General features: G+C 42.6%; 1 protein-coding gene across 4 annotated transcripts in view; it reads left to right on the top strand.

Annotated features, from left to right (window-relative positions):
- Window positions 1-26,166, top strand: part of LOC119562486 (acetylcholine receptor subunit alpha-like) — a 670,242-nt gene that overhangs the window by 275,682 nt on the left and 368,394 nt on the right. For all 4 annotated transcript variants that reach the window (XM_037875689.1, XM_037875688.1, XM_037875691.1 and 1 more), the window contains one exon: window positions 257-301. In XM_037875689.1, coding sequence (XP_037731617.1) covers window positions 257-301 — 45 coding nt within the window. The remainder of the gene's footprint in view (window positions 1-256; window positions 302-26,166) is intronic.

The raw sequence follows: 26,166 nt of genomic DNA, 5'->3' as shown, positions 1-26,166 counted from the left end.
TAAGGGAAGTGTTGCAAAGCACCAGTAGGCAGTAAAAGGACCGAAAATCCTCGAAAATTTGGCGGGTAAAAACATTACAGCTCTATAAATCTTTTTGTTGTCTTAATTTTATAGGAATTTATATATATAATTTATAATTTCTATATATAATTATATAATTTATATATCTTCCAACATTAAAATAAGATTGTAACCAGTTTAAAATTAAATTAAATATGCAAACTCGTAATAATATATATATTTTTTTTCTTTCCAGAACTTAAAAAATCAAATAATGACCACCAATCTATGGGTTGAACAGGTAAGTAATTTATAATTATACCCGTTACTCGTAGATTAAAAGGGTATACTAGATTCGTCGGAAAGTATACAACAGGCAGAAGAAAGCGTTTCCGACCCCATAAAGTGAATATATTCTTGATCAGGATCACTAGCCATCCGTCTGTCCGTCTGTCCGTCCGTCCGGATGAACGCTGAGATCTCGGAAACTAGGCTATTGAGATTTGGCATGCAAATTTCTGAGCTTCTTACAAGTTTGTTTTAGCAGCGTGCCACGCCCACTTTAACGTCCACATACCGCCCAAAAACTTAAAAAAATCGTAAGTATGAACGCGAATATCTCGAAAAATATCAAAGATAGAAAATTGGGATTTCAGATTTAGATTCCGTAGCCTTGTACGCAGCACAAGTTTGTTATGCGAATATGCCACGCCCACTCTAACGCCCACAAACCGCCCAAGCCTGTGGCGCCCTCAATTTTCATGCTAGATACAAAATTTTAACTGAAATGTATTAGTCTCGTCAATATCTATCGATTGACCCAAAAAAAGATTTGCCACGCCCACTCTAACGCCCATAACGCTTAAATCTGTCTACCGCCCACATATCCATATATTGAGATCAGGGGTAGGTGGCGCATTTCAGTCTCGCTTTGCAGATTGCACATATCCATTTCCCTTTTGTCCCTTTAGCTGAGTAACTGGTATCTGATAGTCGGGGTACTCGACTATAGCGTTTTTCCTTGCTTTATGGGCAAAACTGACAATTCGATGGTTGGGGACCGTTTTACTATTATGTTGGTCAATGTTACCAATCGATTTATTTGTGTTAATATGTGAAAAATTTGTATACCGTATGCGGCATTTACATGATTAACTATTTAATTGGATGGAAAACAACTCAATTTGTGTGTAAGGGAAAATATACTTATCGAGCGACATGTACTATCAGCAATTTCCGAGTCAATTCAAATCATTTCCCAGTGACATTATTGGAGAACATTCTTAAAAAAATCGAATTAAAATAGTCCATCAGAATTCTCTGAAATCGTGGGTTGAATGGACATGCGTAGAACCAACTTCCATTTTTGTCCCGAGGGAATCCGACAGTCTACTAAAGATATCCTAAAAAGTCGAATTAGAGCTTGGGAACAGTGAAAAGTAAAGCACATTTTCAAAAATAAAACAACTTAGCATTTAGCATTTTTTCAATTTTAAAAATTTACGAACTTCCGGAGCGACTCCAGGAATTGTATACAAGTCGACAACCATATCGCACAGCTCCCATAGGAATGTTGAGAAACAATGAAAAACAAGGAAGAACGATAAAGTAGCTGAGGGGAGCGCAATGTAGATGGAGATATGCAAGGAGTAGAGCGAGATTGCCGGCGTCACCTAGTGTTGATTACATTTTTTGACCATAACTTTTGCATGAATGGTCCCATTTGTGAAATTTGTATATAGGTATTAGATGCCCTCAAGTTATACAACACGTGAAATGGTGATACTTGTGAATTTAATAAACAATTTCCATACCCGAACTCGTATGGTAAAAGGGTATTCTAGATTCGCCGGCAAGTATGTAACAGCTAGATGAAAGCGTTTTTGACTCTATGAAATATTTGGGTCGTTCTTTTACAAGCCAAGCTCTTTATTGAGGATCCCATTGTAAATTTGTCTCAAATTTTTTTGCTTCATATACTATTCTAAAATATAAATATATATATATATACATATATATATATATGTAAAGGTTGACTCAGGATGGGGAGCTGCTATTTCGCGAAAAATAAAAGTGTTGCCAGTGCGCGATACACAAGATAGTTGTTAGTAGCGCTCTCTTCCTTCTACCCAGTTATGAGAACGGCGGGTGGAATCCTCTAGTGCCTTAGCTCTTTCGGCGATGGGGTGGGTCTGTGTGCCGTCTCTAACTGTCCATACATACTTTAGTTTTTAGGATTCCTACAGAAACTACTTTATAGAAATTAGCATTGAAAAGAAAAAAAGGAAAAAGAGAACAATATTTAAATATGCTACTGACAGGCTAACGTTTCACAAGGTCTGAGCTGATATATATATATGTATATATATCTAATAAATAAAAACATGTATAACGATTTGGGCAAACAAATTATTAATTTGGCTAGAATTTTTTAAGGTTTGCAAATGAACGCTCAATTTGAAAAAGTATCTCTCCTTGATTGTCAATATCTCAAGCTGTTGTTTTCCGATTAATTTTGTATATACTTCTTTGATACCTCTTCTTTTAATATACTATTTTTTAAAAACACAAATATTTTTTTTTGCCTTTTTGTTACGAACTTTACAAAATTACAACTAAAATAAACTTTTTTTTCGGTAAAATCCTGATACAAGTGCTTACTTATTTACCGAATAGCATACGTTTAAAAATTTCAGGCAAATCAAACATGTGAAAAATATTGGTCTTACGACCACAAACCGCCAAAGGCTTTGGCGCGCCCAGTTTTAATGCTAGAATATGTAGAATTTTAACTGGAATTTATTAACCTCATCAATAACTCTAACGCCCACAATCCCACCACAAGCCGCCCAAAGATTTCAAAAAATCGATCGAATGAACGCTGACATTTTTGAAACTGTAAGCGCTAGAAAGTTGAGACTAAGCATATAGATTCTAGAGATTTTTTCGCACCTCAAATTTGTTTCGGCAATGTGCCACAAAAATTCTAACGCCCGCAAGCCCCCCAAAACTGTGGCAGACATTTGCGTATGTATTTATGCATAGTTGCCAACCGAATTGGGCGGCACATAGAACTCTTCCAAACAGAGCTTTTTAACCATATATTTTGTCAAACAACTAATGCCGACATTTAGTGCACATCAGCAATCGCTTGTGTGCCTAGGATATCTGACCCTTCTCAGTTCAACCCGTGTTCGGGTAACAATTTATGACCTCAGTGTAAAATCAGTATTACATTTATATATATATATATACAGGGGTGGTCAAAAGTATTAGGGCCTACTCTGTTCCTCCTATACACAGCGGTTATCCCTACGAACGAGCAGCTAACAACATCTACTTTCACTAACGACACTGCAATCCTAAGACGCTCGAGGACACAGCTAGCCAATCACCTCCTCGTAGTAGAGTGGTGGCTATCTGACTGGTGTATTAAAATAAATGAACAAAAATGTAAAAACATAACGTTTACTCTCAACAGGCAAACATGCCCTCCACTATCATTGAATAGTATGCAGATTCCCCAAGTCAACGAAGTAACGTATCTCGGCGTCCACCTTGACAGACGACTAACCTGGAGAAGACACATCGAACGCAAGAAAGTACATCTAAAACTAAAAGCCAGCAGCTTCCACTGGATTCTTAACGCTCGTTCGCCCCTGCGTCTTGACTACAAGTTTTTGCTCTACAAATCCACTCTCAAGCCCATCTGGACATATGGCTCCCAGCTATGGAGGAAAGCCAGCAGCAGCAACATAGACATTACACAGCGCGTTCAATCGAAAATCCTGCGAACTAACATTGGGGCACCATGGTATATTCGCAAACAAAACATCCACAGGGACCTTACCGTAAAAGATGAAATAGACAAACAAAAAGTGTCCCACAATGAAAAGCTCTCTTTGCACCCCAATCGCTTCGCAAGAGGCTTGACTTGGGTTTTCAGCTGATCCCGTCTACAACGCAACTACCTGCCAAGCCAGCAATAACTTTCGGGCCCCGTTTAGCACTATATATTGATGGACGTTAATGCACTACGAGCAGTACAAACAAGTGGCCCAACGACACCAAGCACGTGCTTGTTACGCGCGGGGCCCTTTTATCAATTTGGGCAAAAATGCGAGTTCGCGAGGAATATACAAAAAACAAATAGAGACGGGACACAAATGAAAATAAAAGAAGCAACTAAGAATAAAGCAAATGAGTTAAAATATTAGTTTTTAATACCGGGATAGAAGTTGAAGTGCAAATTAAATGGTAAAGGTTGTTATAATTATTACATAGAACGCGAAAGGGCTCGTGCAGACAAAAATTTGATGTACATCGTGGCAAATTTAGGGGATAATAATTTCGTGTTAGTCTAGCAGGGACATTGAACGTTAAGCGGTTTACAAGTCCTACAGAATCAATATCACTTCTAATAAGATTTTGCATAAAAATAGTACCAAGCATTGTTCTACGATTTACAAGTGTAGGTAAATTAAGCAATAGTAAACTACTCTGAAAGGAAGGTAGCCTTACGTTTTGATCCCAGTTTAAACTACGATGGGCAAAAAGAATAATTTTTTTTGTACCGACTCAATACGGTCAATGTGCACTTGATATTGTGGACTCCAAACCGAAGAACAATATTCCAAAATAGGACGGACAAGGGAGGTAAATAATAATTTGGTTGTATAAGGGTCATCAAATTCTTTTGACCAACGCATTATAAACCCAAGAACACTCATGGCCTTGTTGACAGTGCACATTATATGGCAGTCAAATTTAAGTTTTGGGTCCAGAAGAACGCCTAAGTCATTAACTGAATATATACGGTCGAGTGACGTATTTTGAAGAGAGTAACTAACAAAAGTAGGAGTACCCCTATAAAAAGTCATAACGTTGCATTTAAGGCAGTTCAAATTTAAAAGGTTATACTCACACCATCCCTGAAAACAATCAATATCTGACTGTAAGTTGTAACCCGTCGCTATATCATTATATGATAAACAAAGCTTAACATCATCAGCATACATTAGTACACGAGAATGTGTTATGGTAGAGGGAAGATCGTTAATAAACAAAGTAAACAGCAAAGGACCCAAATGACTACCCTGAAGCACTCCAGATGTAACGTAGATCAATTTTGAAATAGCGTTCTTGAATATAACCCTCTGAGTCCTACCATTCAAATAACTTGAAATCCAAGTTAATAGATTACATGGAAACCCAAGCTGATTTAATTTGAATAATAAAAGAGAGCGGTTGACAGAGTCAAAGGCCTTTCTAAAATCTGTATTTATAACGTCAGTCTGCATTTTTTTTCTTAAATCCATTAATTACAATAGAAGACAATTTAAGAAGGTTGGTGGTGGTCGATCTTCGCTTAACAAGGCCATGCTGACACGGTGATATTAGCGAAGAACATAAATGTTGCAAATGAGAAGTAATAATACGTTCAAATGCTTTAGGAATTGCCGACAGTTTGGAAATACCTCTATAATTCTGAGCATCCGCCATCGCACCCTTTTTGTGAAGTGGAATGATAAATGAGTCCTTCCAGATAGTAGGAAAAACTGATGATGAAATAGACAAATTAAAAAGTTTAAGAATCGCTTTACATATGGTTGACGCACAAAACTTAAGCACACACCCGGGGAGTCCATCTGGACCGGGAGAATAAGTTGGCGTTGTTGCGAACTATAAGTAGTTTGGAAAAACTCGGCAAATAAATCAGCAATTTCAGAATCCGTCTATGCCTCCATTGAGTTAAAACGTACCGATGAAGGCAATGCCGACGACTTACGCTTGGCATTAACAAAGTTATAAAACTGCTTGGGATCATTTGAAAATTCGAATTTACATCGGCTTAAATACATAGAATAGCAATGACTATTGAGAACATTAAGGTCCAATCGAGCCACCACATATTTCGAAAAATCCGATGGCTTACCCGATTTTTTATACTTTTCATAGGTGCTTGTTTTGAGGTTTTTAAGTCTTTGAAGCGCATTGGAGGCCTGTTTAGCTTTGAAGGAAGCCTATCAGGAATGCATTCATTAAAAAAAGTATTTAACACTATATAGAATAGTTCAGTGGCACTTTCAATATCCATACAATTGTACAAGTCTGTCCAACTATATTGAGAAATCATATCGTTAAGTTTTTTATAGTCACATTTTCGAAAACATCTCATTTTAGTTTTAGGAACTAAAGGAGAGAGGGTATCAACGCATGGGAGGCAGATTGTCAATTCCATTGTTGGATGATATCGGTCTTTAGGTACAACAAGAGCGTCAATTCTAGATACCGTGACTTTAGACGGGTCTGAAAAAAACACAAGATCTAGTTGGCTTTTTAATGAATTCCGTATAAAGCTTACTTGCTGTAACGATAATTCTAAAAGGCCGTCTACAAAATCATGGACGGATAAGGGTATAGCGACAAGTGAGTCAGTAGGAGGAGACCAAGAAATATCAGGGAGATTAAAGTCACCCAAAACAATCAAAAGGTCTCTGTTAGAAAGAAGGGATAGAATAGATTTTATCGCAGACAGATGGTGCTCATAAATTATTAGATCAGAGCCAGGTGGAATATAGGAACATGTAACAAAAATAGATAAGGATTGCAAGGAAACTTTCACACTAACAAATTCAATTTCGTGAGGGGTATCATATGGAATTTTTTCGGATGTTAGGCTAGTGGTAACGGCAATCAGCACACCGCCTCCCCTACGTGAGGATCGATCGGTCCTATAGGCATTAAAGTTATTTGAGAGAACTTCAGAGTCAGATATCTCTGATTTCAGCCAAGTTTCCGTAAAAGCCAAAATATTTGCAGTAAATGCAGAGGAGTCAGCATAAAGCTTGGGTAGCTTTATATTTAGTCCCCTAACATTTTGATAAGCCAAAAATAAACTTTTTATTTTTTTGGCGCAGTGGAAGGTCTGTTATTTGTTCTTTATTGGGAACAAATTCTTTTATTACTAAATCATCATTAAGCCAAAAGCTTTCAGAAAGTAGTACCTTAAACACATCAGGCGGTGCAAATATTTTTTGTTCAAATTTGTTCAAATTGTTCAACTGAAATATTCTCGGATGGGAATTTTTCACGAATAAATTCCAAAACATCCTCAGATGTGGTATCTGGGGTGAATCTAGAAACAAATAATTGCTTCCTATGTGGAACAACTGACAGTTGCTTACGTCCCCCAGCAGCAAATTGAACCACACTAAGCTGAGAGCCAGAAACGGTACCTTCTGTACATATAGGTACGGTCGGCACCGTAGCCGGCACTGAAGATTTTTTTACCACCAGACTTCGAGAAACAGTGACTCCACCTGAATCAGCTGTATCCCTAGGCGCAGTTGGTTCACTTACCCCAGTGTCGACAGAAACTGCTGCAGCTACCAAGTTTGGATTTGGGGAGGATACCGTGACCGTATTAACTGCCGCTAAGCTGGCTTTTTTGCGTTTAGGCGACTCAGTTAGTAATTTTTTATTATTAAATTGGGCACAAACGGAATTGAACCCCTCATTGAGCTGTTTAAAAGCACCTGAGAGATTCAAAAGGCTGTCTCGAGTCTGCTTCATAAAGCCGCTCATCTTAACCATCATTTCCTTGCAGGATCCACATGACCACATGAGACCAGAATTAAGATCAATGAAGTCTTTGACTCTGCCAGTAAGTACTGCGCATTTAACGTGCATCATCGATTCGCAGAGCCAGCAGAAAATAAAAGGGTCTTTAGTTGAAGACGAAAGAGTACAATTTTTCTTACAGCAGACAAGAGCCATTTAAAGGAGATGAAATAAAATAAAATAAAATATGAACAGTACAATGTAAAGCAAGCAAGAGAGAGAGAGTAAGAGAATAGCACACCAAAAGTCTACCAGAAATTCGGCAGTATACGAGAGAGTTGTAATTACAGTTGTAATATAGAGCGGGAGAGAGAGTGGGAATAAAAGAGTTTTAGCAAGATTAGTGAGTGTAAAATTACACTAACAACGGTAGGAGATTAAACAAATCTAATAGAAATGTTAAAATAACTATAACCACTTACTTACTGGGGGATCTAGTCAAGAACACTAACACAACTATTAGGCAAAGCTTTGTTAAAAAACAAACACAAGACACTCGCAAAAAATCACTGAATAAAACAAAAACTCAGAGCACAAAAGTAAACACATCTGTTCACAAGCGATGCTAAATCGAATATGAGGCAGTCATATGACTGTTAGTTAGATTAATTAGTTTAAAATTTGATACACTTATTGTTAGTATCCAAAGGGAGAAGATTTAATAAATAAATAACAAAGCATAAGAAAAAAAAAAAACTTTTCATACATTCGATATGCGTACTCATTGCTTTAGAAAAAATATCTCAAATATTTTATTTCCTTGTGGACTTTTTTTATAACGCATCTGGGGGTATATTTCCGTTGTCGTTTAGATGTTAAATTAAGTTTTTTTCTTCTAATACCTAGCTTTTTTTTCAACTTCCATTTTGAAAGCGGATAATTTTATCAATTGCTTTGTTTGGCAAATTTTGTAGAGTAATATTACTCTGTTCTCGAATTATATTTCTTAAAGTCTTTCTTCCAAATTCATTAACTACAGCCCTAAAAGTCCAGTACCGATTAATGTTAAAGAAAAGACTGATTCCTCGTTCTAGTTGCATTATTTCGTAAATACTTCCGATTTTGCTTCCTAATAAGGTTTCATCATGATAGCTATTTTTGTTTAAAATTAATAATATTCAATAATATAACAATATAGTATTGACCTTCGTGTTCTTCTAAAGTGAAGATTATCGAAAATAGAAACAGCTGATGTTCAAATGGTACCATGGGAATCAGTAATTAGTATTGTGATTTCATTTGGTATCCAAAGGACAATATTCACTATTTTTAAAAATTTAATTTTTTTACTTTCCATTATTATGCATAACACGAAGGCATCGAGGTCTTTTACTACCACTGACCTTGGTTTGATAATGTAAGTGTAAAAAAAAATCAATCCAATTTCAGGTACATTCGATTCAACGGGTACATTTTTATACCAAAATATTTTTGCATTTACTAGACTAACAAATTTGATTTCTTCGAAGACATTTTTATCCTGGATAGGTATATTTAATGTTATTATTCAAATAACACATTCTGTTTTTAATTTAACAAATTTTTAAGTTTGTGCTACCAAGCCCTTTATATTTAATGTTATTATTCAAATAGATATATGCGACCCTACTTCCCAATCATTGTTTATATCTTCAGGAATGTTTACAATGCACCACGGTCCAATTTTTCACATTCTGTTTTTAATTTAACAAATTTTTAAGTTTGTGCTACCAAGCCCTCTCTTGCCTCCCATACAAGAATGACTCTGAATTCAGACTAGTAAGCAAAGATTATTTAGGGTAGTACTTTAATTTCTTACATACATGTATGAAATATACATTAATTAATTTATTGTTTTTTGTTTAAAGCATCATCTTCTTCTTCGTCTAGTACTAAAGAGCATCCGTCGTTTAGGTCTTCATCCGAATCAGAATCATATTGCACGTCCAACTCTTTTTCAACCGTGTTTTTGTTTTCGGCAGACGGCCACTACAGAAGACTTTATATTTCTTTGGGAAGAGGATTTTTCTGTTTCTTTTTTATCTTTCCTTTAAACAGACACTTGAAAGAAATGGATCCGAGGAATCCATCGCTCTTTGGAAAATATCAGTCTAAGTATTGATTTGACTAGTCTGACTTTTATGTAGATTCGAAGACCCACATTATTCCAAATCTTTTTCTTAATATACTTTTTGCGTGCACTCATTTTGACCTTGTCATTTCCTTTGTATTTCCATTCTGTATGATATGTTCAGATAACTTTTGGACACCGGATTCCAAGCATGTAGAGAACTCACCCCAAATTTAAAAGCTTCAAGCTTAGGGCTAAAGGTTCTTGAACTAAAACCTTTGGTTCCCAGTATTTTTGTTGGGGTGACTCCAAAGATAGGACAGCCTTGAGTTGATTTAGTTCCAGTGGTACCAGTACTTATCTATCCATAAGTGTCATATGCATTCTGTACCATGACACCGCTCTCTCATTGAATTAAAGTCTCCACTGCGCACTGGAGCACATAGCTTACTTTAGGCTTAAGTTAGTTGCCAAATCGAATTAACCGCGATCGATCCCCCGACTCTTATAACGAAGTACTTGCGCATATGTTTTTTTTTCTAATGTGCGCTTGCGCTTTCGAGTGTGTTTATCCCACCAAACAACCGGCCCCTGCAAGCTGCTCCAACCGCCTAGAAGCCAGCCACAACGCCCCGCTGCCCCAGAAAGTCGCCGACGCCGCGGCGCACCCCCGCAGCCCTCGACATTTTAGTCCTACGGATCTTTGACCAGATAAGGCTTTTCTCATCGTATTAATTGCCGGTCTGCAGTTAGCCACTCGAAAATACAATTCGTATGATTTTTTTGTACGATTTGTCAAAAATCCAAGTCCAATTAAATCCGACAAAGGCAATTAATAAATTACTTCGCCGTTTTCCCTTTCCTACTATATTGCCTATTTTCAGACTCTCTTTTGGATTGATTTACAACAAATTTCATTGCATTTGGCCGTACATACATAAGTTAAAAGATTGGTTATTAATTGATATAAAAAAAATCAATCTTTTCTTTACTGAGTTAGATTAAGAACTGATTTTACTAAAGCTAAACAATTATTTATTATAACTACGCGTCGATCCATCGCTGCCACCGTCTCTGCCGCTGCTGCTGTTTCTGCCAGCGCTCTTCGTTGTCATTGGCTGCTGCTCTTCATCGCTGTCGCTGTTGACCAAATTTAGTTGTCATTGGCCAATGCATTTAAGTTATTGTTATTGTTGTATGCACTTGGCTGGGTTCGATCAACTTTGGAAATTGGCTATTCTGCATTCCCACGATCTCTAATTAAAAGGTGCAAGCTCAGCGCGCGGGGCTTAGCTCGTGTGAACTTTATTGGGGGCATTGATTGTGCAATAAATGCTTACTTCTACTTGGGTCAACTTTGGCTATCCTGCATTCCCACGACCGCTAATCAAAAGGTGCTAGCTCAGCGCACGTGGCTTAATTCGTGTGAACTTTTTTGGGGGCATTGGTTGTGCAATCAATGCTTACTTCTACTTAAGTCTGGATCTTTATAATATTTTGGGTGTTAACTCATACATTGTTACAAAATTGTTACATTCATACATGCACATACATACATATATAAAATCGAAGAAAAAATCCCAAGCATCAAAAATATTGTGCAAGTGTATGCCAAGCACAAAGTCAGAATTAAATGATTTCTAGTGTTCTGCCCATTAGGGCCCCCAAAAATGTGCTAATATATTTTGATTGTGAATGGCGTTTCACGGCACAACCCTGAAGTAACACATACTATGTTTATGCTATGAATTTCATGCATTCTCCAATACATGAAATTATAATAGCCCCTGTTTCTGCAACACAGACAAATTCATGAAATGATATTAGTAAAGCTATAAAATTTTTTGAATTTGATATAGAGCTCTATAGAGTAGTAGGCTGTGAAGTAGGCTGTGCCTCAGCATTTCGTATACTGGCACTGAATTCATAGTCAACTTTCGTGTGTTATCGAATTCATGAAATGGTGTTTATGCACACAAGAATTTGCCCATATCATAAATTGATTTCATGAAATAGGCATAGCATAAACACAGTAACAATTCCTGAATGATAATCATATCGACATTATTCAACTGGTAGAGACGCACCTCACAAACAAATACAACTTCCAAGTAAGAGGCTACACTTTCTACCGCACAGACCGTCCAGATGGTAAAGCCCACGGCGGAACCGGCATCCTAATCAGTGAACGCATCAAGCACCACTTTCACCAAAGGCTTGCAAGTAGTAACTTGCAAGCTACGTCTATCAAAGTGCAGTCAAGCAACGGAAACCTCACCATAGCCGCTGTCTACTGCCCGCCTCGCTTTAAAATTTCTGAAGGACAATTCATGGACTTCTACAACTTGCTTGGAGATCGCTTTATAGCTGCAGGGAACTATAATGCCAAACACACGCACTGGGGATCACGCCTTGTGCAATGCATGTGCATGCAATCATAAAACCGAACAACAAATTAGATTATGTTTCCCCTGGCAGCCCCACATACTGGCCAACAGACCCCAGGAAAGTTCCAGACCTAATAGACTTTTCGGTGACAAAAAACATTCCCCGCAATATAATAGGCGCCAAAGCGCTTTCGAACCTGTCGTCAGACCATTCGCCAGTGCTAATAACTCTTCTTCAAAGCACACAAATTACAGATCACCCTCTCAGGCTGACGTCGCACAGAACCAACTGGTTTAAATATAAAAAGCATGTAAGCTCACACATCAAATTAACCCCTCACTTCAACATTGAAGCGTACATCGACTGCTCTACCGATGCTCTTGAAGAAGTATTCGTGGATGCAGCCACTATCTCAACACCACAAGCAGGGACGGGCAAACCAACCACTTCAAAACTAAGAAAAGAGGCGCCTGCGACGTGCCTTGCAAACCAACAGATCTCCGTCATCATAACAACGTCTTAAGGAAGCCACTCGCACACTAAATCGAGCTCTAAAGCAAGAAACAGAAAATGCACAGCTGCACATTAAAAAACTTTCGCCAACCAGTACAAAGGCTCACCCAAATCTGAGCTCTCCAATCGAAACAGTCACTCCGATAAGATATTCATCACGCAGCTGGGTCCGCAGCGACAAAGATAGACCCGAAACTTTTGCTTCACATCTGCGAAGCGTCTTCCAGCCGAACTCTGCCACTGGTTCATTTGTCCTACCACAAATCAAATATGAAACTATTTCCCTACCAACATTGTTTCAGCCAAAGGAGATCGCGAAAGTCATCGGGGAACCCCAATACCCCAAAAATTATAATTTAACTTCCAAACTCTGCTATTGAGGTTATTTGTAAGCTTTTCAATGGGATCATAAGTCTCGGCTACTATTCGAGAAAATGGAAAATATCTATTATCATAATGATTCCGAAGCCCGGAAGAGACCACACAATTCGTTCATCCTACAGACCAATAAGTTTATTATCGGGTCTGTCTAAGTTGTTGGAAAAATGCATTCTAACTAGGAGCTCACAATGTTATCCCTGCTCATCAATTTGGCTTTCGTCAAAACCATGGAACAATCGAACAAATTAACAGAATAACATAAGAAATACGCACAGTCTTTAAGCATCGGAAATACTTCATCGCAATATTCCGCGATGTATCTCAAGCCTTCGATCGAGTACGGCTAGATGGCCTTATGCACAAAATCAGAACACACAAGCTACTTAAGTCGTATCTCTACAACAGAGTCTTCGCGGTAAGGTGCAAAACAACAACCTCTAAAGAGTACATTATCGATGCTGGAGTCCCGAAAGCGAAGAAAGCGCATTAGGGCCTACTCTGTTCCTCCTATACACAGCGGTTATCCCTACGTACGAGCAGCTAACAACATCTACTTTCACTAACGACACTGCAATCCTAAGACGCTCGAGGTGTCCAGGCCGAGCAACAACACAGCTAGCCAATCACCTCCTCGTAGTAGAGTGGTGGCTATCTGACTGGCGTATTAAAATAAATGAACAAAAATGTAAGCACATAACGTTTACTCTTAACAGGCAAACATGCCGTCCACTATAATTGAATAGTGTGACGATCCTGCCTGACGGCTAGACCGCCACAATATGTATATAAGCAGTAGTTATCTAAGTTTGGCATTATTATCATTAGTACGTAAGAGATATAAAATGAGGATTATGATTTAGTAAGTGGAAAGCGAACATGTGGATTTTCGGGTGCAAAACCAAAATTGGTCAAGTTTGGTTCCGCACCATCCGCCCGAGGTGGCAACCATAGGGAAAAATACTAGAAAATAGAGAAAATACCAAACCGATCTGGCAAGGCAAAGGGAAAAAGGATGAGAGGGCCACACGGCGGTTTCCGGGGTCTCTTGGCTCTGGTACCTCGAGGCGAACGGTCGCGCACGCGGACGAGAAAAACAAAGGAACACGCGGAAAAGAAAGCACGGTCGGTAGGAAGCAAGGTTAGTGAATCAGTGTAATCGGCGCAGTGAAACCCAGGAACAATTAAACACTATAAAAAAAACTGAGTGAACTTATACGAAAGGAAAGGACAAGCCGTAATGATATACATATTGGGTTTTGTCCCCCCCCGCACCCCTTTGTTCTCCGAGCGATTCAGGTTACCAACGATCGATGACCCAATTGGAAGCGGTAAATTATTTACGCTAGACACATATGCATTATCCCGATCTTCTGAATTTCATCCACTAGGTTAGTGCGCAGTGAGGCGGAAGACCCCCTCACTCTCCCGCTTAATTCCCCCCTCCCCACGAGGTGGTAGATCCCATCGTGCCCTATTAACTCCCCATGAGGTGGTAGATCCCTTCGCGCCCTATTTACCTCCCCACGAGGTGGTAGATCCCTTCGTGCCCTATAAACCCCACCCCCACGAGGTGGTAGATCCCTTCGTGCCCTATTAACCCCCCACGAGGTGGTAGATCCCTTCGTGCCCTATTAACCCCCCAAGAGGTGGTAGATGCCATCGTGCCCTATTAACTCCCCACGAGGTGGTAGATCCCTTCGTGCCCTATTAACTCCCCACGAGGTGGTAGATCCCTTCGTGCCCTATTAACCCCCCCACGAGGTGGTAGATCCCTTCGTGCCCTATAAACAACCCCCCCCCCCCCCACGAGGTGGTAGATCCCTTCGTGCCCTATTAACCCCCCACGAGGTGGTAAATCCCTTCGTGTCCTATTAACTCCCACACTGTAGCGGAAGGGCAAACCCTTCCAACTTTGACTAATCGAACTTGCTTTCAGCCGGCCAACCACGACAGAATCTGGCTGCGGCCTCTCCAGAAGGTCCAGCCAGGACTCGCGGGCCTCATACCTTGGCCACGTACAATAGAACCCGGCTGCGGCCTCGCCCGAAGGTCCAGCCCGTGGAATTTTCCGACACGAAAGGGCTTGGTGTTCTGATGTTACCGTAACCTCATAGGTCCTGGAATACCCCCCCCCCCCCCCCCCCCCCCCCCCCCCCCCCTCCAGCGGATAGACGTAGAATCTCCGGGATAATTGATCAGAAATCATCGTTCGCCCCGCGAATATTACTCTTGAGAGAGTTATATCCTGACCAGAGAGTAACCTTACAAGTGGCGCCCGAACAGGGACATTGAGGCTTACTAGAGCAACACCAAAGTGGCCCAAAGACCCACTAAGATAAAGATCTTTATCCCGAAGAATCGCGCCACTGCCGAGCGTTACAAACCGTTAGATCGAAGGACTGCAAAGAGCAAACGGAGATGGAAAAGTAGACAAGCGATAGAGCAAAAGGAGAAGGAAAGGGAGGTTCGCGCACTGCAATAAACAATCAGACCCTCTGACCTTGATCGCCGAACTGGAGGAGAAAATAGCAACATATGGAATTAACCAGGAGGTGGTACCCCGCGCCATGTCAGAGATTTTTGAAGGTAAAGCAGCACGATGGTTCCGCACGAGCCACTTACAGACATCTACGTGGGCGGAGTTTCGGGCCGAGTTCTTAGGTTTCTTCTTGCGTTACTTCGAGCGGATAGAGGACGCGATCCGAACCCATATCCAGGGAGTGGACGAGACATTTAAGGAATAGTTGGTCGAGTTAAGGACCAAGAAGCAGCAAGCCGGATACCAAAAGGAGGAAGAACTTTATCGGATCTATGAAAATATGGCACCAGAATATCGTCTGTATATAAGACGCCACGAGTTCGAGACGCTGGAACAATTAACCCGCATGGCGACGGAATACGAAAGTATGAGACAGCTGACGTCGAGTCGCGCAGGCATTCCTAGCATGGGGGCTACGGACCGGGATAAGACCAACCCTATTCGGACGCCGAACCCCTTTCGAAGCCCAGAGGTACCAATTCAAGGAGGGAATGCAACTCATCAAATGATCAGACAGCCCCTATCGAACATCGACGTCCAGCGAGCTTGTAGCAGGTGCGCAGAAGTCGGCCACTTTAGACGGGGTTGTACTAATGCACGCCTGAACTTTTGTTGGGACTGTGGTCGTAGGAATATATTGACTGTCGATTGCTGTCGCCGAGATACCCCGGGAAACGAACGACGTCTTCGCCGAGATGCGGGCGCAGCGGAGACGAGCGAAGTCGCAGCCCGACATCAAGGAACCCACCACTAAGGATAAGCAACGGCCTGATCACTGCTACCGTGCAGATCGGAGGTCGATGGGTGGACGCCACGGTGGATACGGGAGCGTCGAGGAGCTTTGCGAGCGAAGGGTACGTTCGTATGGTAGCGAGACCGGAGGAGATGAAAGAGATCATCACTACGATAGCGTTAGCTGATCGGTCGAGCCTGGCAGTGAAGAAGCTATGGCGCACTCGCGTGGTATTAGCCGGCACGCGAGTGTGGATGCCATTCTTGGTGATGCCAACCATGGTGGATCGCGTGATATTAGGCATGGACTTCTTGGCGGCGATGAGAACACAGATACAGTGCGGAGAAGCCACCTTAAAGGTAAAATTGAGCCCGTCGGCGGAGGACCCCCGACTGCGGCCAAGTAAAATCGATCGGATGTACTCAGAGGATACGAGCCCGGAAGTACTCGAAGGAAGGAGTACGACGGTTCTAGGGAAGCAGGAATCCGACGATAAGGACGCTATGTATACCGAGCAGAGTGAGGTCCACGCGCACAACCGGATCATGCGTCAGATGACCCCATCAGGAGAACGAAAGGACGACCGCGGAGGAGACGAGATCAGGAGGTGCGACGAACCGGAAAGAGCCTTGGAGGACTTTCGGCCGGACGAAATCGAAGAAGCAGGGAATGGAGAATCTATGACGGAAGAGGATGACCTAAGACCCGACCAGCGGGAATTCATTACCCGAGATTTGACGCTCTTCAAGGAGCTTCGAGGTGTATCACACGTGGCGGAGCATTGGATTATAATGCGAGACGATAATCCCGTGAAACAAAGGTACTACCCAAGGAATCCGGCAATGCAGATCGTGATTGACGCCCAAGTGGATGAACTACTCCGAGAAGACGCCATCGAACCTTCACGGAGCCCGCATAGCGCACCCATAGTGTTGGTCAAAAAAAAGACGGGTGAATGGCTCATGTGCGTTGATTATAGACAATTGAACGCTCACTCAGTGCCCGACGCGTACCCCGTCCCCAGAATCAACCACATCCTGGAAAAACTACGTCAAGCCCGATACATTTCGACGTTGGACTTAAAGAACGGTTATTGGCAAATACCCATGGCAAAGGATAGCCGTCAATTCACGGCCTTCACCGTTCCGGGCAGAGGCCTGCACCAGTGGAACATGACCCTTCGGACTTCATTCGGCCAGCGCAACCTTCCAGCGCGCTTTGGATAGAGTGATTGGTGCGGACATGGAGCCGTTCGCCCTCGCCTATTTGGACGATATCATCGTTATAGGCGCCACGGAGGAATAACATTTGGCCAACCTGGGCGAAGTCTTCCGTAGGCTGCGGAGGGCGAACCTGAAGGTGAACCCAAAGAAGTGCGCGTTTTTCAAGCGAAGGTTAGTTTACCTAGGCCACGTGACTAGCGCCGAAGGAGTCCAGACTGACCCGGAGAAAGTGACGGCCATTACCAACCTTAAGTCCCCTACATGCCTCAAGGAGCTCCGACAGTGGCTAGGCATGGCTTCGTGGTATCGCCGGTTCGTCCCTAACTTCGCAACCGTGGTACAACCAATGACTGCCCTGTTGAAGAAAGGGCGGAAGTGGGCATGGGGTCCCGAGCAACAGAACGCGCTAGAAGAGGTAAAAAGAAGGTTAACCACCACCCCGTGTTGGGATGCCCCGACTTCGACAAGACGTTTGTGTTGCAAACGGACGCTAGCGACGTGGGGCTAGGAGCGGTCTTGTCGCAAGAGGCCAGGAGAGAGTCATCGCGTACGCCAGCCGTCGACTCACAGCCACGGAGGGCAATTACACGACGACGGAAAAAAAGTGTCTGGCCATCATATGGGCTATCAGGAAAATGCGATGCTACTTGGAAGGGTATCGGTTCGAGGTGGTTACCGACCACCTAGCCCTCAAATGGTTGAGCTCCATCGAAAGTCCCTCCGGTCGGGTAGCAAGATGGGCGCTGGAATTGCAACAGTTCCAGTTCAACGTGCGGTACCGTCGAGGCAAATTGAACGTGGTGGCGGACGCGTTATCCCCGCAACCCTGTGGAGTCTTGCAACAGATGGCCGAAGTGGACACACCCTGTAAATGGATCCAAGGTATGCGAGCTAAGATAAAAGAATACCCCGAGAAGTTCTCAGACTACATGATGGAAAATGGGCAACTATGCCGGAATTTGGGACACAGATCTGATGACGAGGACTACTTCCCGTGGAAACTGTGTGTCCCTAGTTCAAATAGAGTCCGAGTCCTCCAAGAATGCCACGACGCGCCCACGGCTGGACATCTGGGCGTCCGAAAAACCGTTTCTCGACTATCTCAGAGGTATTTCTGGCCCGGTATGTTTAGGGACGCGAAGCGTTACATCCAGCGCTGCGAGTCGTGCCAGAAGTTCAAAACCGCCCAGATGAAAGCGGCAGGCAAAATGTAAACCCGCATAACGAGCGAACCGTTTGACGTTTTATGCGCAGACTTTGTCGGCCCACTACCCCGGTCGAAACACGGAAACACCATGCTCCTCGTATTTCATGACGTTTTTTCTAAATGGGTGGAGTTGATCCCGTTACGGAAAGCTACCGCCGCCCAAGTTCAGAAGGCATTCCAGGAACGGATACTGGGCCGAGTCGGCATCCCTCGGAAGTTCGTCTGCGATAACGGTACTCAATTTACCAGCCGCATCTTGAAAGAGTACCTCCACACGATAGGGGTAGAGATCCAATATACTGGTCCATACTGTCCACAGGAGAACCCTACCGAGAGGACGAATCGGACGGTCAAGACGATGATAGCCCAACTCACCGAGGGAGACCAAAGTTCCTAGGACGAGCTATTACCGGAAATAGCGCTCGCCATCAAACCAAGTGTATTGGACTCTACGGGATATAGTGCCGCCTTCCTGGCGCAAGGACGCGAGCCCAAACTCCCTACTATGTTATACGACGAGGTCACCCCTGGATCAGCGGTGATATCTAAGGACCCAGCAGGAAAAGCGCTCCAACTCAGAGGAATCTTCGATATTGTCAGATCCAACCTCCAACGTGCTTCCCAAGAGCAAGCACGCCATTACAACCTTCGACGCCGTGAGTGAAGACCGAAGCTCGGTGACAAAGTGTGGCTACGCCAACATCCTCTCTCGAAGGCGGCCGAAGGTTTCGCCACCAAATCGGCCCCTAAATATGACGGTCCCTACACCGTAGTGAGGTTCACATCCCCTAACCTGGTTCTGTTGCGACGCCCAGGGGAAAGACGTTCACGCTCTGCCAACATCAGCCAGCTGAAACCCTATTACTCTGAGGACTTTGGGAATGCAGCCGCGGAAGAAGACGACGAGACTGCCCTGGGAGGCGACACGAGAGGTTAATCAGGGTAGAGGTTCACACGATAATTTCTTAGTTGAATTGTACTAACACACAATGTTATTATCTAAGTATTCTAAGTCGAGGTTTCACTGCACCGATAGGTAGGGAGCTTGAACAAGGAGAGGGCGGCCAAACAAGCCGGACGAGGACACCGTGTTCGCTTCGCCGTTAAAGGGACGGATTGGCACTACGTCGTCACCATGAAGAGCGACGGACGGCTCATCATCAGCCCCCGGTAGGAAAGGGGGGTGTGACGATCCTGCTGACGGCTAGACCGCCACAATATGTATATAAGCAGTAGTTATCTAAGTTTGGCATTATTATCATTAGTAAGTAAGAGATATAAAATGAAGGATTATGATTGAGTAAGTGGAAAGCGAACATATGGATTTTCGTGTGCAAAACCAAAATAGGTCAAGTTTGGTTCCGCACCATCCGCCCGAGGTGGCAACCATGGGGAAAAATACTAGAAAATAGAGAAAGTACCAAGCCGATCTGGCAAGGCAATGGGAAAAAGGATGAGAGGGCCACACGGCGGTTTCCGGGGTCTCTTGGCTCTGGTAACTCGAGGCGAACGGTCGCGCACGCGGACGAGAGAAACAAAGGAACACGCGGAAAAGAAAGCACGGTCGGTAGGAAGCAAGGTTAGTGAATCAGTGTAATCGGCGCAGTGAAACCCAGGAACAATTAAACACTATAAAAAAACTGAGTGAACTTATACGAAAGGAAAGGACAAGCCGTAATGATATACATATTGGGTTTTGCAACCCCCCCCCCCCCCCCCGCACCCCTTTGTTCCCCGAGCGATTCAGGTTACCAACGATCGATGACCCAATTGGAAGCGGTAAATTATTTACGCTAGACACATATGCATTATCCCGATCTTCTGAATTTCATCCACTAGGTTAGTGCGCAGTGAGGCGGAAGACCCCCTCACTCTCCCGCTTAATTCCCCCCTCCCCACGAGGTGGTACATCCCATCGTGCCCTATTAACTCCCCACGAGGTGGTAGATCCCTTCGCGCCCTATTAACCTTCCCACGAGGTGGTAGATCCCTTCGTGCCCTATTAACTCCCCACGAGGTGGTAGATCCCTTCGTGCCCTATTAACCTTCCCACGAGGTGGTAGATCCCTTCGTGCCCTATTAACCCCCCCACGAGGTGGTAGATCCCTTCGTGCCCTATTAACTCCCCACGAGGTGGTAGATCCCTTCGTGCCCTATTAACTCCCCACGAGGTGGTAGATCCCTTCGTGCCCTATTAACCCCCCCACGAGGTGGTAGATCCCTTCGTGCCCTATAAGCCCCACCCCCACGAGGTGGTAGATCCCTTTGTGCCCTATTAACCCCCCCCACGAGGTGGTAGATCCCTTCGTGCCCTATTAACCCCCCAAGAGGTGGTAGATCCCTTCGTGCCCTATTAACTCCCCACGAGGTGGTAGATCCCTTCGTGCCCTATTAACTCCCCACGAGGTGGTAGATCCCTTCGTGCCCTATTAACCCCCCCACGAGGTGGTAGATCCCTTCGTGCACTATAAAACCCCCCCCCCCCCCTAAGAGGTGGTAGATCCCTTCGTGCCCTATTAACTCCCCACGAGGTGGTAGATCCCTTCGTGCCCTATTAACCCCCCACGAGGTGGTAGATCCCATCGTGTCCTATTAACTCCCACACTGTAGCGGAAGGGCAGACACTTCCGACTTTGACTAATCAAACTTGCTTTCAGCCGGCCAACCACGACAGAATCTGGCTGCGGCCTCGCCCGAAGGTCCAGCCCGTGGAATTTTTGGCCTCGCAAGCCTCAACCCTCGGCCACGTACAATAGAACCCGGCTGCGGCCTCGCCCGAAGGTCCAGCCCGTGGAATTTTTGGACTCGCGGGCCTCATACCTCGGCCACGTACAATAGAACCCGGCTGCGGCCTCGCCCGAAGGTCCAGCCCGTCCGACTGAGAGTTATATCCTGGCCAGAGAGCATCCTTACAATAGTATGCAGATTCCCCAAGTCAACGAAGTCACGTATCTCGGCGTCCACCTTGACAGACGACTAACCTGGAGAAGACGCATCGAACGCAAGAAAGTACATCTAAAACTAAAAGCCAACAGGTTCCAATGGATCCTTAACGCCCATTCGCCCATTCGACTTCAAGGTCTTGCTCTACAACTCCACTCTCAAGCCAATCTGAACATATGGTCTACAACTCCACTCTCCAGCCCATCTGGACATATGGCTCCCAGCTATGGTGGAACGCGAGCAGCAGCAACATAGACATTACACAGCGCGCTCAATCGAAAGTCCTGCGAACTAACACTGGGGCACCAGTGTCCAACGGGACCACGGCATTCTTGCCGTAAAAGATGAAATAGACAAACAAAAAGCATCTTACAATGAAAAACTCTCTGTGCACCCAAATCGACGCGAAAGAGGCTTGACTTGGGTTTCCAGCAGATCCCGCCTACAACGCAACGACCTCCCGACCCAGCAATAACTTTCGAGGCCCCTTACCTTAATACCAGTCATATGACTGTTAGTTAGGTAAATTAGTATAAGATTTGATAAACTTATTGTTAGTATCCAAAGAGAGAAGATAAAATAAATAATTAGCAAAGAAAGAAAAAGAAAAGAATCTCCTTAGTGCAGCTAAAAAGGCATCTGAAGTCAAATCACATACAACTTCTAAATGGATAGCCTTTATTGCCATACATACAAATACAGCAATGTAACCCTTATAAGATTTATGGACTCGATTCTTTGAACATCTTATATGATATGGGCCAGCATAGTCCACTCCAGTATTCAGAAATGGATGGGCCATATTTGTTTTATGCTTTGGTAAATTTCCCATGATTTGTTTTGCCGTAATTTGTCTGTATCTTGATATCTTCAGATACTGCTTTAGGCTGTTCCTTAATCTGAATATCCAAAAATTTCTTTGAATATCATCAGATTAATTCCGCCGTGCAATGTTTCCCTATGTTATGTTATCTAGAATTAAGGGATATTTTATATGAAATTCTGCGCTGGAGTTCTGTAATCTATATCCCAATCTTTATAATCAATCTTTATCTAAAAATGGATTTAATCCTAATATTTTGATTTTAGTCCCAATATGTATATTAAAATGAATGATTTCCGTAATAAGGTGGTATGACAATTATACTACCTACTTGTTCCTCTTTTGGCCAGTACTTTTATGATTGTGGTCCGTTTCACCAAATTTCACATTCTAGCAATTTCTCTAGCGTTATTTCCCTTGATGCTACGTCTGGTGGGTTGACTTCTGATCTAACGTGTCTCCAATCAATCTCCTTTAATGTTCTTATTTCGTCCACTAGCCGTCAAATAAACTCCTCTTTATTATTCCCATTTTTAATTAATCGTTGACACACTCCATCCATATGCTTTCGTTTTCACATCCAATTGCTGTCCTGCCTCTATCTATTAGTTTTGATATAATACTTTATTTTTTTCATTTCTTTCCAAAGCTGAAGATATTTGTAAGACATTGGAAATACATTTTCTTAAGTTAAGACCCACCTTTTCTAATTCAAAGGTAATATGTTCAACGTGATCTTTGGCTTATTTTATGGAATTAGCACCTGTCATTAGGTCATCCATATAAAAGCAAGACAGAACGCTATATTTATTTGTGCGCCGCTCAAGGCTACGGAATCTAAATATGAGATACCAATTATCTATCTTTGATTGTTTGTTTGATTGTCATATTTACGATTTATTGAAGTTCGTGGGCGGTTTGTGGGCGTTAAAGGGGGCGTGGTAAACTTTTTTTGGGTCAATCAATAGGTATTGATGAGAACAATACATTTCAGTTAACAATTTTATTCTAGCATCAAAACTGTAGGATCCACAGTTTTGGGCGTCTTGTGGGCGTTAGAGTGGGCGTGGCACGCTGCTGAAACAAACTTGCGCTGCGTAAGAAGCTTAGGAATCTGCACCCCCATCTCAATAGCCTAGCTCTTATAGTTTCCGAGATCTCAGCGTTCATCCGGACGGACAGATAGATGGGCAGACGGACATGGCTAGATCGTCTCGGCTAGTGATCCTGATCAAGAATATATATACAAATATATATACAAACCCTTCCATATGCCTGTTACATACTTTCCGACGACTCTAGTATACCCTTCTACTCTACGAGTAACGGGTATAATAATGATAAAAATGATATATATAAATACTTGATGTTTTGATTGGCAAAGCCTTCATTAGTTTTGGAAGCCTTCATTGGTTTCGCAAGAATGATGGCTTTAATGTTTAGAGAATCGAATTTATTTTCGCGCATTCTTATACCCGTTACTCGTAGAGTAAAAGGATATACTAGTATGTAACAGGCATAAGGAAGCGTTTCCGACCCCATAAAGTATATATATTCTTGATCAGGATCACTAGCCGAGTCGATCTAGCCATGTCCGTCTGTCCGTCTGTCTGTCCGTCCGGATGAACGCTGAGATCTCGGAAACTATAAGAGCTAGGCTATTGCGATGGGGGTGCAGATTCCTAAGCTTCTAACGCAGCGCAAGTTTGTTTCAGCAGAGTGCCACGCCCACTCTAACGCACACAAACCGCCCAAAACTGTGGCTCCTACAGTTTTGATGCTAGATTAAAAATTTTAACTGAAATGTATTGTTCTCATCAATACCTATTGATTGACCCAAAAAAAGTTTACCACGCCCCCTTTAACGCCCACAAACCGCCCACAAACTTTAAAAAATCGTAAATATGAACGTGGATATCTCGGAAAATATCAAAGGTAGAGAAATGGGATTTCAGATTTAGATTCCGTAGGCTTAAGCGCACCGCAAGTTTGTTACGCGAATATGCCACGCCCACTCTAACGCCCACAAACCGCCCAAGCCTGGGGCGCCCACAATTTTCATGCTCGATAAAAAATGTTAACTGAACTGTATTGGTCTCGTCAATACCTATCGATTGGTCCAAAAAAACTTTGCCACGCCCACTCTAACGCTCACATCGCTTAAATCTGTCTACCGCCGGTAGGTGGCGCATTTCAATCTCGCTTTGCTGCTTGCATATCTCCATTTTCCTTTGGTCCCTTAAGCTAAGTACCGGGTATCTGATAGTCGAGGTACTCGACTATAGCGTTCTTCCTTGTTATACTTATATTCACTTTATATTTTGAGGTACAAGTGTCTGAACAGGACACACCACTAACCTCAGTGATACTCTTATTCTTGTTAAATTTAATATTTGTGCAAAGTCTCCCGATATAATTGTGCATTGCGACCCACTATCAATTAATGCTCTAGGTTTTTTTTAGCTACCATTATTTGACTTTACTTTAATCAAGGCTGTTGCTAGTAAGGTTTGTTCTTTTGTGACACAAGTGTTTATCTTTTTCCTTCTTTCTGGACATGGAGCATAGTGTGATGTGGTTTTTGGAAAACTGAACATAAATATTCTGAATTACACTTTTCGAAAGATGAATTCCTAAAGCATATATTGCACAAGTGCTGTTTTGTGAGAAATTCCACTCTTTCCACCGGACTCATTCCTTTGAATTTATAACAATTTGTCACAAAATGGCCAACCATTTTACAAAGTAGACAGCCTTCTTAACAAAGGTACTTACAACTTTTTCAAAAGGCTCTTTTTACTCACCTTGTGATGGGGCAAGAGAACTAAAACGTTGTTCAAAGAAATACATTACGTCGTCTAGTACTTAAATTTCTTTAGTTTTCTTTATATGCGTTACATAAATCGATTAAGCTGATGAGAGAAAATTTGTCTCTTATTTTCATAGTTTTCATGGTTAGTAGTTCCCCATTAGCAAGTGAGCGACCATACTTCTTGTTCAGTTTACTGCTTGTCCCGATAGTTTGAGAGCAAACCGATCAGCTGATCGTTCGCTTATCTGGACCGGTGTAGGGCGAGAGCATGAGAAGGAACGAAAAAGAAAGCAACAATCTGCACGGTCGAACAACGCTGAACGCACGCTGCCGGTCTAACGAATTTTGCACTTTGCCATACACTTGTACATTTTGAGATCAGAATAATTATAACGTTTTGAAGTTATTCTTTTGTGTTTGTCTTTGACTGGGAACCTCTCTTACAATGACACCTTGTTGACCTAATACAAGGGGACACAACTATACACTCCTTGCTTCGCCTTTGAGAGCGGATTTTAGATAGTTATATTTTAGAGATGTGCTCAGATCATCTTTATTATAAATTATTATATAAAAATAATTAGAATAATTCAGAGAATAAGTCAAACTCTTTTCCTTCTCCTAAAGAGGTCGGAAGTTTTTATTTTCGGTAATACACCTTCATCAGCCTTTTCCTTTACCATTACCCCACTATTACCTCCGTTTTTGCTTTGGAAGAATTCATCCTTTCTTTCAGGATGTCTAAAATGTTTTCGACGTCAAACTCTAGTTCTTCGACACTTTCGTAGAAAGATAGATTGTTTTCATAGATCTTGTAAAATTCCTTTGTTTTCTTTTCTATTATACTCCATTAAAACTCCATTTTCTTAGCTATAAGGATGCAAGTTATATGACACATTGTTTAGGGGCACTTACCTAATTTATAAATAAC

The sequence above is a fragment of the Drosophila subpulchrella genome, unplaced genomic scaffold (assembly GCF_014743375.2).
Source record: "Drosophila subpulchrella strain 33 F10 #4 breed RU33 unplaced genomic scaffold, RU_Dsub_v1.1 Primary Assembly Seq52, whole genome shotgun sequence".
Classification (NCBI taxonomy): Eukaryota; Metazoa; Arthropoda; class Insecta; order Diptera; family Drosophilidae; genus Drosophila; species Drosophila subpulchrella.
Note: the sequence above shows the minus strand (reverse complement) of the source record. Positions and strands in the feature narration are given on the sequence as shown.